The 17,779-nt window shown below is 35.9% G+C and overlaps 1 protein-coding gene across 8 annotated transcripts; it reads right to left on the bottom strand.

The window, feature by feature from the left end:
• Positions 1–136: 136 nt before the first annotated feature.
• Positions 137–14,184, bottom strand: LOC147385538 (Zn-dependent exopeptidases superfamily protein). 8 transcript variants are annotated; one of them, XM_086422386.1, is made up of 11 exons: positions 14,054–14,184; positions 12,208–12,295; positions 11,814–11,942; positions 11,569–11,704; positions 10,938–11,210; positions 8,338–8,485; positions 7,658–7,897; positions 6,809–6,941; positions 5,905–6,086; positions 4,771–4,883; positions 137–1,165 (listed from the first exon to the last, which is right to left on the bottom strand). In XM_086422386.1, exons 4-11 carry the CDS (start codon positions 11,601–11,603, stop codon positions 1,060–1,062), a joined length of 1,230 nt encoding a protein of 409 aa, XP_086278512.1. In that variant the 5' UTR covers positions 11,604–11,704; positions 11,814–11,942; positions 12,208–12,295; positions 14,054–14,184; the 3' UTR covers positions 137–1,059. The 8 variants fall into 8 exon arrangements, 6 of the variants coding, with proteins under 6 accessions (XP_086278512.1, XP_086278507.1, XP_086278506.1 ...); XM_086422381.1 differs by lacking the exon at positions 11,814–11,942; XM_086422380.1 differs by lacking the exons at positions 11,814–11,942; positions 14,054–14,184 and adding an exon at positions 12,391–13,113.
• Positions 14,185–17,779: the final 3,595 nt, after the last annotated feature.

Raw genomic sequence — 17,779 nt, 5'->3', positions numbered from 1 at the left:
GCCAAGAGTCATATTTACTTGTGCTTGACCCTCATCCTTTACTTTCTGGCTTCTTTCGTTATTTGTTATAGATACTCTTTCACCCCTTCAACAACAAATCAGAAATGAAATAAGCATTCTTTCAGGAAGGCCTCCTGCTTCCCCTTTAAATGTCTTTTGGTTTTTGGGCTGCAACTCTTTTAATGTTATTGCTTTCATATGTTGGATTTGTTTGGCAAATATTGGACTAGATGTTTCAATAAGTTTATCTTCTCTATGGGTTTGGGTTGTTAAGCAATTAAGTTTCTTCCTTAGTGACCATTATCTTATATTTTATGATTTATTACTTGTGAAGAGTATATCTTAGAATATATGTGCTTTCAGTTTAATATGATTATTTTTTCCAAGAACTAGTACTTGGTCCACTATAAAGAATATTATCTGAGATACTCTGCTATGTTACTATTTTGGTTCCAGGGTTTTAACAGGTACTTAAAGTTTACATAGTCATGGAAAAGCTGAATTCAAAGCTGTACTTGGAGAACTGTTACATAATCCAAGAGAATGAGAGGTTAAGGAAGAAAGCCCAGCTCCTCAACCAAGAGAATCAAGCCCTCATGTCTGAACTGAAGCAGAAACTCAACAAATCAAACCACCAAACCAATCCAAACTCTCTTCCTGACCTCAACCTCTGTTCCACCTCCACCCAAAATCCTACTAATTCCAAGAACCCCTGATCAACTGATTTCTCTGAAATGCAGGATACCCCCCTTTTTTTGTGTGTAAAACAATAGAAGTTAAAGTAGTAGATCTAGTTTCAGTTATTAACAGGACAGAAGTAGTAACTTTCTCTACCACCATAGAATCTTGTCAGCTACCCATGAATCACTTCTTTTCTTGTTTCTTTTGGGGTCAGAATATTGAAATTCTGAACTATATAGATGTATTAGAGAGAACGGAATAGAATATAATCTTTTTTTAGTCTTTAATTCTTTTATTCTATTTCATTTTACTAAATAACAATGGGTCATTGGGTTGGCAATTTGGCATACAAAAAGGTTAAAAAATAAGAAGAAGCTGTTAGTCCATACTTAGCTTCTTGTCTATGCTTGAAAATGTCTGATAGGATGCTTTAAAATGCTTGTAAGCATTATCCACATCCTCCTTACCGCATATCTCCCTCACACTGCAACCAAAAAAAAGGAACAACAAATCAGTTTTTAACTTTGTTTAAACTAGATCGAGTTATATTAATATAATAAATGCAAATAGAACATGGTGGTGGTGCACAGCATTAACAGGGTTCATGGGCAATGGAGGTTAATGAAACTAACTTCCGTGCATAATTTTGTACATAAAAGCAACTCCAACGAATGACCTATCTCACTACCCATGCCCTCCCTCTAAATAGCCATTTTGGGTCGTGAAAGTCAAAATAATGCTCTCCAACACACGACCCATCCCACTACTCATTTTGGGTGGTCGTGCAATTTTCACAACCCAAAATGTGTAGCTCTACACTTCTCCATTCTTTGTAGGGAAAAAAAATTCGGACAGTCGATCAAAAAATATCACAGTTTTAGAATGTTTGAAATCTAAGTTGAATTAAAAAAAGTATTAAAATACTTATGGATAGTAATTTTTTGATAACACGATCGGAGTGTATATCCCATGAATAATCAAAGTGGCTATTCATAAGTCTATGGTTACCCATTTATGGGTATGGAGATGGGTATCTTTGTTGGAGTTGCTCTAAGTGTTATATTAATATAAATCTGTTGTATGATATGGTGGTGAACATAAATAATGGTTAATGGTAATTCACACACACAAAAAGAAGGGAGGAAAATGAAAAAAATAAATAAAATTAGTGGTTGATTGAGTTCAGTGACCCAAGTTGATGTTAAATTTTAAAACATTGGAAAGTCAAATATCTCCATTGATGCATGGTTGGATGGGTTAGGTTTTGAAGGGTCTCCAATGCAATTGCCATCTCTTTCTCTATTTTGGAGAATCAAATTTTCAAGTATCAAAATGGAAAACAAGTTTGGATTCTCCAACGCAATTGCCATCTCCTTCTCTATTTTGGAGAATCAAATTTTCAAGTATCAAAATGAAAAACAAGTTTGGATTCTCCATTTTTAGACTCTAAAAGATTTCATCCTCAATTGCTAGTTAAAAAAGTTATTTTGTATTTTAGGGTCTCCAACAAAGTTTTCATTTCCATCAACATCTTAGATTGAATTAAGAAATATTTATGAAAAACTATTTTGGATGATAGGGTTTCGATGCAAATCCCTTAAATATCTAAAATAATTAAATATAATGGAATGGCTAGTCATTATGAAATTTCCCCTCGGAATTGCTCTAAAAGGTCTAAGATTGATGCATGGTTGAACCACATCTACTAATAGAATATCTTGACGAGGAAGATAGTTTTCTTTTATTTCCTATTTGTTATCATATAGGAATAACATCGTTTCATTCTCATGTCTCTCACAGGAAAAAAAAGAAAAGAAAAAAAAGAATGGAATTAAAATTAGACTGTTAAATTAAAAAATTCATTAAAATCAACAAATAAACAAAATTATTAATTTCAATAATTAATGTAGACCCCACAAGAGAATTGTAGAGTAATATAATATATAGTTAACATCAGAGATCATCATCATGTATGAAGAGAGGAAGGGTGGGGTGTAATCAGAGGTAACGTCATCATTCTGTGAAGTCAATGTGGTTTTATTGAGTTTGGAAAAAGCCAAACACAATATCTCACGTACCATCCTCTGGACATGACATGGTGTTTGACCATCATCCCTTGTACTTGCAATCTTAAAAACAAAAGTCCAAACGTCTCTTCACTTACATATTATCTCACAAAATCTCATTTAAAAAAATAAAAAATAAAAAATCTAATTCACTCAAAAGGGCCAAGGAAAAAAAAAAAAAAAATTTGGAAAGAGAAAGCTAGGTGTGTAACTGAAATGGCCACAAAGATCTAAGCGAATATCAGTTATCAGAAGAGTAGTTCTGCCAACCTTTTAGAACTTGGAATGTGAGACCCATTAGGGCCCTATGGTGGGTTTTAGATGATTTTCTCGTTAAATTGAAAGATTTCTTCCACAGAAGCATGCCCACATGTAGAGTTATGGCAAATGAGCTTATTATAAACGTTTTAGATTTTTCAAATTCAGTCAACTTTTTGTTATGGATGTCATGGTATAGGTCAAAATTGTATGATTATATCATCTAGACGTCGAAACGAATCGGTGGATCCAACATCAATAACCATATGAAATATCAAACATAATTTAAACACTCCAAAATTTCAATTTCATATCTGCTATGAAATATTTACATAATTTAAACAATCCAAATTAAATAGTATTATTTTTTAATTAAAGACAGGATTTTCATAAAAAATGATATTTACCAAGTTCTCGTACAAGACATTTTTGTCGGACAAAATAATAAGATGATGCTAATGTCTTTTTGAGGTCTTGGACATTTGCATTCCTCAGATAAATATTGAGAGATTTATCTGAACAAATCGAAGTGTTGCATTTTAACTTCACAACCTTACTTTATGAAGTTTGTTACCCATCAAATCTTCTTTTATCAAATTTGTTACCTAGAAAAATTTGGAGTGGGATCCACATCATAAAATTCAAATTGATGCAGGTTAATTTGTTACTTAAACATACCTTGGAGTGGATCCTAACTATATCAATATGTGACATCCAAAAACACGATCTGATGCTATAGGGTTATAAAGGACAAAATTCTAAGAAATTTGATTATTTTTATTTTTATTTTTTTTTGGAGAAAAAAAAAACATTAATGTAAAATTTTAGTTTTAAATTTGGGAGTTTGGTAGCCGTCTATTTTCAACACCTTTGATCAAGTTGAAAAAGGATTTGTTTTCGAATTTTTTTTCTTCTTTTGAATCTAAGTTCTTCCATGAAATCTAGAAGTCTGTGGTGTTGGATTGCCAATTTGATAATTCATGTGGGCCCAAATACTCATGGTAACATTCATGCTTTTCATATTGAAATGTATGCGCTTGGTATAAGACCCTTGTGCCTAGTACAACTTTTGGTGCTTCCTTCATGGCCCAACCAGAGTGTCGGAGCATGGGCTGAGAATTTAGAACGTGACCCAATTGCGAGTTCAAGTGACCCAAGACATGTGTGCCATGTATATTATACATGCTATGATATATCATACTATGTACTATTTGAACTCCATTTGCACTATCATTAGGCTTGCATTGCCAGCTCCAATCCCAGATAAAGGAGGAGAGTTGCATTAGATTACCAAATGGTAAAATGATACTAAAACCTTAACATGGATGATATGGATGAAGTAGCAAGCAAAGATGTGACGGAATATGCCTTAATTGAATACACTGTTGTTCATGATATGGTTCAATGGTGAAATAATATTCATGTTACTGTGTACAATGGTGATCTATTATTATTTATGTTTGTATTTATATCCTACAGTATTAAATGAGTGAACATCTCATGTGTAAAGATCTGTAAGGGCAGGAAACTACTATACTATAAGATTTCACTAAATCTTACTAACTTAAAAATAAACCCATTCAGATGATTTAACCAACCCATCTGTAGAAAATTGTCCAAAAAACTATTGTAGTTGAAATAAGATGGGAAGGTTAAATCATCCTTTGGGACATTGAAAGCCATGTAATAGTTGTTCATTGAAAGGCTTCTAACTTCTAATAGATAATATTTAAAGATCCTTCAATAGGGAAAGAGGAACGGGTACCTGTGCATGGAAAGCTGAGCAATGCCACAATCTACAGTACGAATGCCAACCCCTGAAGCGAGTATGGGACCAATGGTGGACCCGCATCCCATATCGTTTCTCACTACAAATTCCTACATAGATATGAATGAGTTGGCCAAATTCATGTTTACAGTGTCCTACTAAACACGCAGATTCAGAATCGAAAACCCACCCTTAAATACATAGTTTTTAAGTCTTGGCAAAGACCAGGTTGACTTGCCCAAATCATCTTGGTCTTTAATCTTGATAAAAGCTTAGGTCAAGATTCAGGTGTGAATTGTAATTCATACTGGATTGTCACTGATTTACTAGAGAATGAGACCTAAAACCATGCTTACATGTTTTCTCTTCATACAAAAAAATGGTTGTGTATTAAATGCTCTGTTGTCCCACAAATACAAAAGAAAAAGATCTTTGCCAGATAGAGGTAATTGTCAAGGATTATAAGAGGTCCAGATCCATTTGTACTGTTTTTTGTTCACCATTTCTGGACATGTATGTATGGTTGTGGAGGAAAAGGACCAAAGGGTTGTGCAAGTTTTTCCTTTTTTTTTTTGCTAGGAAAGCAAGGATTTAGTGGTCAGCAGAGGTGAAGGGGTAGGTTCAATGGGATTTGAACCTAAGTTGTGGGATCAAAACTTCAGAGACCTTTACCAACTTAGCTAAGCTGGCACCTACAAAGGGTTGTCCAAGCTACATACCACAATATATTATAATGGAGATTATAGCCTTGAAGTTGCAAGGATTGTGAGTCGCAACATATCAGTCACAAGGTTTGGGTCCTTGTGGTAGTAGACCCTCAGGTTCACGTTCATCTATTGGTTGGTCTTACATCCCATTGGAGTTCTCAATTTAAGATTCAACAGCTACAGTGAAAGAAATGCTGGACCTATTAGATATGGTGTCATTTTTCATATCCAAGCAATAGGGTTTACCTTCCTATGTGACTCTTGCTTGGAAACACAGATTCAATGCATGTAGCACCAAGTGCACACTTTTTTCATAGAATTTCACCATAACCTTTATGTTACGTGTAAAGTGGTATCATTTATCAACAAACTATAAAAAGCAGAAAACAATTCATGCACTGTCATAATATCACATGGCCATTACCTGAGTTGGAAGGCTATGGATATTTGCAATTTCTTTGAATAGAAAAGCCGTTACTCCACTTGTAGCGTACCGTTGGTTTGCATTGTGCTTGATAACAAGCCCCTTTTGCAACTCTGGCCGATGGTGTTCTTCATGTTTATTCATAAAATTTGGATGAACCCCATGAGCCATGTCCGCAGACACTATGGAAGAAACACCAAAAGAAAATTATAAAATGCTACTCTTAACTATGAGTTGCAGAGAAGAAAGAAAAAATAAGAAGAAATGAAAGGGAGCTCAACAGATACATAAAATTGAAAACTCAGCATTGTTATGGTCAAATTCCTATCCCAAATTAAATTAGGAGATGGCAAAGTTTTTACACCAGCTGACACGCTGATAGAACTCTCCTCCTTTATCTGGGATTGGGACCTTCAGGAAGAAGTAGCCACTTTTCTCTCAGCTTTAGGCTAGGAAGGCAAGAAACAGACACACACGCAAACACACAAACACAAACGCACAAGTACTTGCATGCACACACAAACAATAATAATGGTGAATAACAAGTTATCTATAAGCTCTTGCTAGAAAACTTTCCAAAGAGCAAAGGTAATTTTACAAACTAATGAGATTAAAAATAGAAATTTCCTTGCTTGACCATGAAGATGATAGTACAACCTGCTACTAATTTCATCAGCTATAGAGATTATTCCCTCTTATCAGTATACAGTAAATATATATATTTATTTGTAATTAAATTTCATCGCAAAAGTCGTAATTATTTTTAGGAGTTAGTACAGTTGTAATAGTACAGGAAAAAAAATCTAACCAACTTATGATACTTTAGAAGTAGATTTGAATCATGTGCAAGCATTGATATAATAAGTAAATAATTTCATAATGGAAATTGGTAACACAATTATACCGAGGAAGGATTGGCGGATTGCACGCTCAAAAGCATCCATTCTCACATACTCGTGAGCTAAGCAATCAACAATGCGTCTCATGGCCTGAAACATTGTAGGTGCACCTGCTCCCTGCACTGAATTTGATCCCACCTGTACAACAAGAGAGATGTATAAGTAACAACAATATAACAGTCTAACACATACCAAAAAACTCTCTTTTTTTTTTTTTTCAAAAATGCCCAAAACATATAACACATGGATCGAAACTAAATGATAATTTAATAAAACACTAAGTATTCCAGATGCCGAGCTGTTGGAATTGGAATAATTTCCATTGAAAACAAAATCTGATAACAAGAACCCATTTTGGAAAGCATAATAAGACATTTACTTCCAACACAATTACACGAATAGCTTGTCATCTCTCTGGGACTAGTTAAAGTGTATAAACCTCCCAGGTGCACAATGGTTATCTAATATGTTCTGGGTACAGTTTTTTTTTTTTTTTTTTTGTCTTTCTTTTTTCAACCTTTTCCCCTGAAAACCAATGATTTCTTAGTTTCTTTCTTGTGTGTGTGCATGTTGTGGGTGGGTAAGGGGGGTGTGTGAAATCTATCTCTATATATTCTGGAATATGGATCGTATACACCCAGGGAGGAGGTTTGGTGGGTTGGAATTTGGGGGGGTGGGGTGGGGTTGTTGGAAGTATCTGTAGGCTGAGTCTTCCTCAAGTATTAATGATTTAAGAAGTTTACAATTATGTCAATAAATACAACATCTAAATTATTTACCTTGCTTATTTCTCGCATATAATGAAGGAAAAAAATAGGCGGCTGTAAGTAAAATTACATATGTAGGATAAAAACCTCTTCGTTATCAAATAAAGCAACCACCCGAATAGCGTGTTCATGAGACAAATCTCCAGGTGACTTACATGAATCAATAAGAGCTCTCAATGCACAATAACTTGAAGCAAGATTGTCTAGTCTTCCAGAAAATATAAATTCATCATTTCCACCTCCAAGGCAGCTAGGCTGGGTGTCACAAACATTCAGCTCCATATTTACAATTTCATCAATGCCACAACCCAGCTTGTCTGATAAAACCTAGGAATCACAGTTAATAAGTTAAGGAATTATAAGAACAATCTTCTAGGCCCTAGAAACTAACCTAATTTATCGGTATGTCTATGCTGAGAACAGGATCTCATATTGGTTACAGGGAAATCTTAGATACCAGAAGGTAGATGGTAGGCCACAGCAGTACATTTGACACGCATGCATGGTATGAGACCACATCATTTGATAGGCCCAGACACATTGATTTCCTACCCCCAAAAAATTAACCAATTAAATTTAATAACAAACTGTTTTTGGCATTCTTTCGGTGTACGAGTCCAAAACTTATTCCATAGGAAGGGTAGATCATAGTCTGCTGCATGTGCACCAGGTGCAACGATATGCCATTACTAAACTGTCCTTAAGGTCTATTTAGCAAATGCTTAGAATTCCTCATAAGTTGATTGAAGAAGAATCAAAGCAGATACCTGCATAAGCAGTGGATGATGAGCAGCTTTTGAAGATGATAGACTATTTTTCTCTTTGGATGATGTAGATGGCTCCTCAAGTTTTGTTGCAAGAATTGGAATGAGGTGAGTCTCTAGGTTTGGTTTAAACCCATCCTTGTTCACTGTGCTAAACAAAGAAAATGAAGGCATGTGATCTGAGTCAGCAAATGCACCTGTCACTTAAAGCTATCAGTGGAAAAACACAACAATCCCATGAAATAAAATGAAGTCAGTGTGAAATCAAATCGACAAAATGGAAGAGAAGAAATAGATCTTTAGGTAATGATGAAACAAATGCTCCATTACTTTTTTATAGAGGTATCGTAGGCAAAAAAAAAATTGGTATATTTTGGTGAGTAATCCATGACGTCAAGGCTGATGCATAGTGCCATCTAACCTAGACATGGTCTCAAATTGCTAGTACGACACTGCCATAATCATCAAAATCTTCTCCCAAATATTTAGAGACAGCTGAACAATCCCTAGGAGAAGGAATGTCCAGTAAAACATTCATGGTTTGCGCACATTATTGGTCAAAATTCCTTGGTCTGTTTCATGTTCATTGGGTCTTTCCACGTAAGTTCTCGTTGTTGGTAGAGTAGGCCAGTAATGCTTTCAACTCCAGAAAAAGATTACTTTGGTCTAATCTTCCTTTGGCTATTGCTTGGGGGGTGTGGAACGAGAGAAATAACAGGGTGTTCAATAGTAAGATAAGAAGCTCTCATGACTGGTTCTTGGAGATCATGGGCCTTTTGTACCTTTGGTCAAAACAAAACATAAAGTTTGCGGGGATCACTTTTGACGACTTTATTTTTAGATGGAACTCTTTTTGTAATCATTAATGTGTTAGCTTTCTTCGTTTCGTTGCTCTTGAGAGGCTTCCTCGGCCTCCTTGTACGTTGTTCTTTCTTTTTTTCATCAATATATTACACTTATCCAAAAAAAAAAAAAAAATGATTGTCTCATTAACCAACATTTATATAAAAGGAAAATAAAAAATAAAAAAAAACCTTCATTGACTAACACTACATCATCTGCAGACAACAACACCAATGGTCACTGGGCCCACTCAAATTGTTTGTAAGTGAAAAAAATTCATAAAACAGAAAAAAAGCCTCCACTAAGGTACCATGTCCTTCTATCCATATTGAATAATTCTAAAGGATGACACTAGAATAGTCTGACAGCAGTGAGAACAAATTTTTCTTGTCATTTGCAGTGTTTTGAATGGGATATTGCCAAATCTATGTCCCCCGAAGGTCCTGCAAGAAAAAAAAATGTTGAGTATTCCCTGTTTTGATCAACTAACAATCAACTGGTCCTAGGTTGTCTTTGCTTCTACCGCAGCTTAGCCTCGACAAAACCAAAGAAGAGATTTACACATCGTTAGGTGCAAAACCAAGGTGATACCTACATCTTGCCTGTAATAGTTGATGAAAGCAGTGCTTTAGAACCACCAATCTTCCTTATGGAATAATGTGCATATCCCAATGTAACAAGAAAAAGGGCTCTCATCAGAAAAGGATGGTGTGAGTCTCCCAAGGCAACAAAAGAAATTAAAAAAAAAAAAAAAAGGAAAAGAAAATTGATTTCTAGATATACTGAACCTATAGAGAATGAGGATGAAGGTCTCTCTGAAACCTCATTTCCTTAAACACCTAGACAAGCTCCACAAGCAAATGGAAGTAGTGTTTGTTAAAGACCCTAGCTTTGTAAGAAATACCCCAGTTGAATAGCTGTCCAATGCTATGTTAGAACATGAATCTAACCTTATACATGCATGAGGGCACATCATTATCATCAACAAAGCTGGATAAACAAAATCATGTTCTTCCATTCAATTATATCTAGAGCAATGCCTTAGGTTAATGTAGATGCCTTTATATATGCTCTCACTACCTCAACGCACGTTCTCTCTCATTTAGAACTTTTAATCTGCATATTCCTTCTCCTTGGTGTTGTCATCAGTCTTCATTGCACATGAACTAACCATCTCAATCACCATTCCCCTAGTTTCACAAATATTGAGGCTATTCCTACATTTTCATGAATGCTATATAAACCTTTGATTCTATCACTGATTAGGCACCACCATGACCTATGAAGACTTTATCCATCAGTCACTCACACAAATTCCTTTAGTAAATAATTCTAATAATAATTTAAAAGAATAGCAACCACCAACTATTAATCCTACCTATATTTTTTAACAACACATTGATAGAACATAGTTCTATTTCAGGTATCCCGTAATATCTAGCAAGTCGAGTCTTAGAGGTCAGTCATATAGTACACCAACATATAGAAAAAGGGCTGGAGGAACCGGACCATGACTCAATATCGGTGGAATGCTACTTATATATCTTCAATAAAGCCAAAGATTCGCCAACGCCCCCCCCCCCCCCCCCCCCCAAACTGTACAAGATAGTTACCACCTGTCATACGGCTTTCTAACTCCACTTATTTTAATTTTTTTATCGTTCCGTTATGTTGAATCGATGATAATATAATCTTTTTGTAACCCCCATCATTTACTTCATGGTATGAAATTTAATATAAAGGAAGTAATAGAGACAAACCGATCAAGATGAATGGCCAATGATGGTACTCGTAACAGAGGTCTCTTCACTTTGACAAGCTTGTGAGTAAAGGATCCATCGCCAGCTCTCAAAATAACTCTTCCTGCTAAACTTAAATCCCTATCAAACCAAGTATGCCATAAACCACCACCATAAGTCTGCACATTTACCATTAGATACCCAGATTTTGACGACGCGGACTTGGGTTTTAGTTTCAGGCATGGACTATCTGTGTGTACAGCAATCACGTGAAACCCGCTACCCACACTATATCTGCAAAACAATTATTAGACTTGACTTATATCAGTGTCATCACGCAACATTTGAATAGGTGGAAATTGTCTATTTATCAATAAAATTGCATGAATCAAATCAAATGGGACTCTTAGCAATGACTCTTCAATCAGAAGAAGGTTACATTCATGACCTGTTTCACTAGAAGATGTACAATCAAGACATGCAGACCACTTAAAAAAAATATAGGTACAATAACTAGTTCTATTCAATAATTCAATTTATTATAAGTCCAATCTGTCTTTGTTCAATGTAAGTTTAGATTTGGCCTACAACCTTCATTAGCCTTTGAATTCTGATGGTTTAAAATTTCTAAAAATAAGAATATTTTGCTCACTTTTCTCCGATGGCAAAAGCTACCAAACAAGACATATTCCGTGTAAAGAAGTAGCGTCCACCAGGCTTTAGGTCCCATTCATCGTTCTCATTTAGTAGACAAAACCCTGCAGCTATTAGTTGTCGTTTTGCTTCAGCTGGTAAAAAAAATAAAGGAACAATGTTTAGTAATTCCTCAATAAACATCACAAAGTACAAATATAAAAATAAAAATCATTTTTTAACGGTAAATGCCAAATTCCTCACCAAAATTGCTCCATCCAACTTCCAATGAAGAGTTGAATGTGTCTACTCACATATTGGACATCAAATACAGAAACAACCTCATCAAATCACCAAATTCCCCATTTACAAACAACTAATTTCCGAATTCAGCTGCAAATATTCACTTTTACTATCAAAATTGTAATTACAACAAATAAGCATCCCAAGCTCGTAACTAAAACAGTAAATTTCTCTCTCTCTCTCTCTCACCCAATTACTCAGAAGTCCAATTTTTTTTTTACTGATTTAACAACCAATTTAATCAAATTTAACCAGTAATTTAGCAAAAGTTACTAATCTGTTACTGATATACAACCATATTTCAATTATAAACATCGATTGATCGATTGAGAGAGAGAGAGAGTTGTTAACTCACCAGTAGCATGAAACTGAGTCCACGACTCGTTCAGGTAATCCAGGAGATCCCCGACTATAGACGGACTTACTGGAACTACGTTCGAAGTCTGTTTTACAACACAAAAAACAAATCACCCGCGGTGCATTTTAGAAGAAGACAGCGAGTAGGTTAGTTGAAATATAAATGCGTAAGATAGCAAACCTCGGGAACTTGATCTAATTTGGAGCATAGGAGGTAAGGAGTAGTGTAGGATTTCCGAAGACGTTGTTTTGAAAAGGAGTTGTACAAGTGAGGGCATTTTGGTAATAAAGAAGATGTGACGATCGGAGAAGAAGAAGATGAAAGTGCGAGGAGTTGTAGAGAAGGGTGTATCGCTGACATGTTCGTTATGCGGCTACAGTTTCCTGAGTTTCCTGTAACGATTTCGAAATATGTGAGATACCCTCAATTTTTCAATCTGATGACATGCCCCTTGACCTCGGTCTTATTTGAGATACCACATTAAAATGACCTAAACGCTTTCAAAATTCGTTGACAGAAGAGAAGAAAAGGGATTGTTTTATAGAAAAATCAAGGATTTTCAAGAAGGGCGTGGTCGAGGTTGAATATGACACATTGAAGAGAAGGCTGAATGGGTTAAAGAAATTTACCCAGGTTGGAGGGCTTTAAAGATGACAGATTTTTGGAATAAAAAACAACGGATTTTGGTTATTGGTTGAAAGTGATGACATTTATGTCAGTTTCCATTAGTCTTTCAATGAAGACCAAGGACAAAAGGCATGTCATCAGTTTGAAAACATAGAGGGTATCTCCAACATTCACCAAAACAAGGAGACAATGGGTGGACATTGTCCTCAAGATCTGGATGACAAAGAGAGCTAGCTGGATTAGGCTGGGTTAGAGTCCAAACCAATCCCCACTCGGGTTGTACCTGGTGAAGTTGTACTTCAAATTATCAAATATAATCCACCAAATTCACTTATTAATAATTTTGTGAGATTTTGATACTATAATTTTAAAATATGATTCTAGAAACGTACGTTGTAAAGTTAAGAAAATATAATATTTTACATAAAAGGTTCTTGGAGCTCATGTTGAGGCTTGTGAGTTAGCCAAGGGGCCATTACTCAATCAAGCCCAACCAAAAATATGCCAGCCAAGCTCGACCATGGTTTCAAAACTCGTCCGAGACTGAGATGTATCACCTGAGTCATCTCAGTATCAGGCATGGATGAGACGGATGTACAAGTAAAATTTTCAGACAAGAAATTAAAACCCCATGTTCATTTTTTTTCTTTTGAGTAAGACATCTGAACGTGTCCGAGAATACTTGGTGTTTGGCATGGATGAGACTAGAAGTGAAACCAAGTTTTAAAACCTTGAGCTTGACTTGAGGTCAAGTTTTAGCCCATTAATCTCGGGTTGGGCCCACTTAAGTTGCATCCTTGACTCCATCCCACTTCACCCTTTAATATCGTTGAAAGAGTTTTATAAATCTCCCCAATGGGTGGGATGAGCAGAACAGAAGATGAAGGATAATGCTGGAGTAACATTGTAGGGGACATTTCTGACATTAATATCTCGATGAAAAACATCTATGGTTATGACACACATCCACGTCCGAAATGTCGCCCCACAATGTTACTCAAGAACGACTCAAAGATGAATTGCAACTATCCTGGTGCACAGGCAACAGACTTTCAAGATCTCATTCACCTAAAGGCAGGCTATGAACAATTACCGATGTCATCTATCTATTTATATATCAAATAGTTGTTCACCAACAAATTAAAGAATTGTGAACCTAAAAGAAAATCTATAAAACCATCCATCACATCAAGAACAAAATGCACCCAGTACTTACTGCAGAGCAAAGCCATCTCAAGCTACGTGGATTCTTCACTCTTAGACAAGTGCTCAGAAGAAGTAATTCCATAATCTGGGACTGGAATAGCATTCTTCTTCATTGTTGGAATGAAATTGTTCTCATATTTGGTCCCTTGGAACATTCTTTTGGCTTTCCATTTGATTAGATTGGGGCTCTGAACCTTCTGCCACTGATTGGTGGCTTTGGAACTGCTTGAGTTTAGAATGGTGTTTCTTCCCAGCCAGATGACCCTCGAAAACAACTGGTGAATCACACTTAACATTGCACAAGTTACAGATTAAGGGCACCACCACCTAAGGAGGCTTGATGGGCCTACTTGGTGATTGTTCTGAAATCCTCATGCCCTTACCACCACCTTGACCCCTCATCTTCTTGTTGAGACCACACCTATCATCAAAATGATCAAACCAACGCTTTCTTCTAGGTTCTTCAATTGGTTCAGCCTCTGCAACGAAAGGTTGCTCCAGTAAGCCATTTTGCTGCTCAGTTGCCATTTTATTTTCAGCAGTAGCAACTTCAGTGGGCAAATCTTCTGGAGCTGGAGACTTGTTCGCTTCAGCCACCTCAACATTTCCAGGCTGAGATACGACTTCTGGCTTATATTCAGATAATGTTTTTTGTTCGTTATGTGTACCATGCACGGGCATGGCATTCTGTAACTCTCCATATCTCTGCAATTTCTTTTTTATGTTTCTTTCCATTCTTGTGCTGCTCGAGGGTTTCCAAACTAGGGCATTCAACCCTACAAGCTCACATTGTGTGAGCTGTGGGGGTTGTCACGTAAAAGCTCTACGCCCCAGTGCAGGTGCAGGTGCTTGTCCTGGTAATGTAGCAAATGGAGGTCTTGGAGCTGCCTGGGGTGCCCCTCCTTGTTCTACAGGGAATGGTACTGCTGCCTGTAGAAAAATTCTCAAATGGTCTTCCAAGACATTAAAACTAAAATAAATAGTGGAGTGCCAACCGAATGCCGCTTCATTAAAGAACAGTGTGTCAATAAGATGCACCAAATATACAAACATACTAGTACCTTAGTTATATATTAAAAAAAAACAGTTAGAACCATACTAGAATGTTTTACCCATACCCCAAGGTGCTCTGTAGCATGTAAAGCCATCTCATGTAGTCTAACCCCGTCATTAATTACAGAAATGATGATCATGTGATAGAGATGATGAATTAAGAGTTGTTGTCTTGGAGTTTAATGTGAAAAGAGTTCTAGGATCTTACCATGATAGCTTCAAGAACAATTGGGAGAATTTCAAACAGAGATCATTTGATCCAATATTATTGTACAGTGTTTTTGCTAATGAGTCCATTAGGCCGATTATTGATTTATAAATCTACAGATTAGCGGGCCAAAAGTTCATAATTTCTGTAAACGAAGAGTGGCATGTGACATTTTTTAGTACGTGAAGTCATTGATATTCAACCTCAATGACATGAGGCCTTGACAGCATTGTCCTCATTTAGATCTTGTCATTTAAGAATACATAGATAGAAATTTCAGAAACTCGGCAAAAAAAAAAAAGTAGACATTGTAGAAACATTACAACTCGAACTCTTTTCCACATCAGGACACTTAACGATTATTCAGAACAGTCCCACATGACTTTATTATATATGAAATATTCGTAAATATAGCATTTCATTTAGATCTTGGCCTATCAATGTATATACATATATTTTTCAAATAACAGCTTGAACAATTTCATTTATTTAGGCATATTTTTCAAGTCAATAATATGCCTATCAATTTTATTATCTGTTCTGTCCAACCTAACATAGTCAAAATTGAACGCCACCTAAACAAAAAATAAAAAACAACAATGCAACCTCAACATGGGGCATATAAACACACCATACTTGCACGATTCTAATACCTACATATGAAAGAGACCAATGTTGTTAAAGGCACACAACTATAGAGTAGGATCTTTTTTATTTTGATCATAATTTTCAATCCTTGCAAGTCAAAATACATTTTGCTCTTCGTATTAGCCAAGAAATCTATTAAATTTAAAGCCTAATAGAAATTAGGCTCATAAAAAATCATATGCTAAATCAAACAATTAGATAATTAGATCAAGGAAAAAAAAAGTTATTAAAAATGAAAGTCTGCTCAGACAATTAGGCCAAGATGAAACCTATTTACGTGAATCCGAATGAGACAATGAGACAATTACCACGAAAAAGCTGCATTAAATTGATAGGAAAACAGGTCAATAAGAATAATATATCTAACCCTAATTAAAATAAATTGAGACAATTAGGCAAAGAAAAAATATTTTCAATCAAAACTCCCTATTAGAAGATTATCTCAAAAGGATAAACTAAATCGAAACCATTAATCTAACAAGTCAATGAAGAAAACTACTTGCTCAGAACCCTAAGTATACAATTAGATTGGGCAACATTTCAATGGATACCCTGATTAACAACTAGATCAATTATTACAATGACCCACATAATTAAAAAAATTTAATGGACAAATATGTATAGAGATCTATCGAACGCAAGCCCTTAATGGACACGAACAGAGTGCCAATAAACGTACCACACGAACCACAAATGGTCTATGATGAAACCCCCTGTGGAGACAGGTGATGACCCGCCATTATTTATCTGCCAATGCAATCCCACCATTGCTCTCTCGGTCCCATCCATCATCCCTGCGAATTGAGTAAACAGCGACAATGCAGCGGCTTCAGCTGGGTTGAACCCAGATGGAGCCTGGTGCGATGATGGGTTCTTCTGTTGTTCCGTGGAATCTTGCTGATAATTCGCTTGGGGAGGGACCGAAACGCTAGGAGGTTGAACCAGGGTCGAGTCGGTCTGAGAGGGTTGGGGCTGTTGTTGTTGGTGGGCGTTGGCGTATTCAGGGTGATCGGGTTGGTGTTGAAGCTGGTATGGTTGTTGTTCTTGCCGTTGTTGTTGTTGTTGTTCTTGCTGCTGCTGTTGTTGTTGTTGGTGTTCTGGCTGTTGTTGTTGAAGCTGGTATTCTTGGAATTGGAACAGTTGGTGGAGTTGTTGACGCTGCTGCTGTAGTTGCGCTATCGTGAAAGTGGAGAAATCCATGTCTTTAGTTTTGCGAACGAACGCACGTTGTTGGAGAAGAACCGTTTTCGGTTTTTTTTTTTTTTTTTGATTTCGCGCTCTGGTTTTTCGCTTCTTGTATCCCTCGCTCTTTTACAAACTATGAATTCAAGGCGTGTATAAAAATAAAATAAAAAATTGATTAAATGTCAGAAATTACTTTCTTTTAAGACAAACGAAAATTTTATATACACGCCAAGATTATCTAATGGACCTCGTAGACTTATATTTATATTTTCAGGGGCACCTATAAAATTTAAAAAAATTTATTTCAAGCACTCCTCCTTTAGAAACAAAATAGTTTTCCACTTCGACTCGAGAGAGTTCATGGCATGTCAATAAAATTTTCCTTGAAACAATCTAAAGAAAATTGATTTTGATCAATATAAATTTGTGAATGTTCTATTGTAATTTGTAAAGAGTTGTTGCCCACCAAATCATCTCATAACGCCCACTCAAGTGGAATTTATTAAAAATAGAATAATGCTGAAGTGATCTTAAAGATTGACCTCATTTCACACTTTCTTGATGTGAAGGTGTGTATGAATCATATATATTTTTTTACTATCAAAATATGAGTGAAAGCATCTATGGTTATGTGCGCACCTC

Source organism: Akebia trifoliata, chromosome 14 (genome assembly GCF_017979445.1).
Source record: "Akebia trifoliata isolate Shusen 1 chromosome 14, ASM1797944v1, whole genome shotgun sequence".
Taxonomy (NCBI): Eukaryota; Viridiplantae; Streptophyta; class Magnoliopsida; order Ranunculales; family Lardizabalaceae; genus Akebia; species Akebia trifoliata.
The sequence above is the reverse complement of the archived record's forward strand: the minus strand, read 5'-3'. Positions and strand labels throughout refer to the sequence as shown.

Bases quoted from the DNA above. Each gene is read 5' to 3' on its own strand.
- LOC147385538 (XM_086422380.1), bottom strand. From the start codon at position 12,570: ATGTCAGCGATACACCCTTCTCTACAACTCCTCGCACTTTCATCTTCT. The intron at 12,296-12,390 runs GTTTGCTATCTT...GTTGTAAAACAG, and splicing joins AATTAGATCAAGTTCCCGAG to ACTTCGAACGTAGTTCCAGT. The intron at 11,705-12,207 runs GTGAGTTAACAA...TTTTTTTACCAG, and splicing joins GACTCAGTTTCATGCTACTG to CTGAAGCAAAACGACAACTA.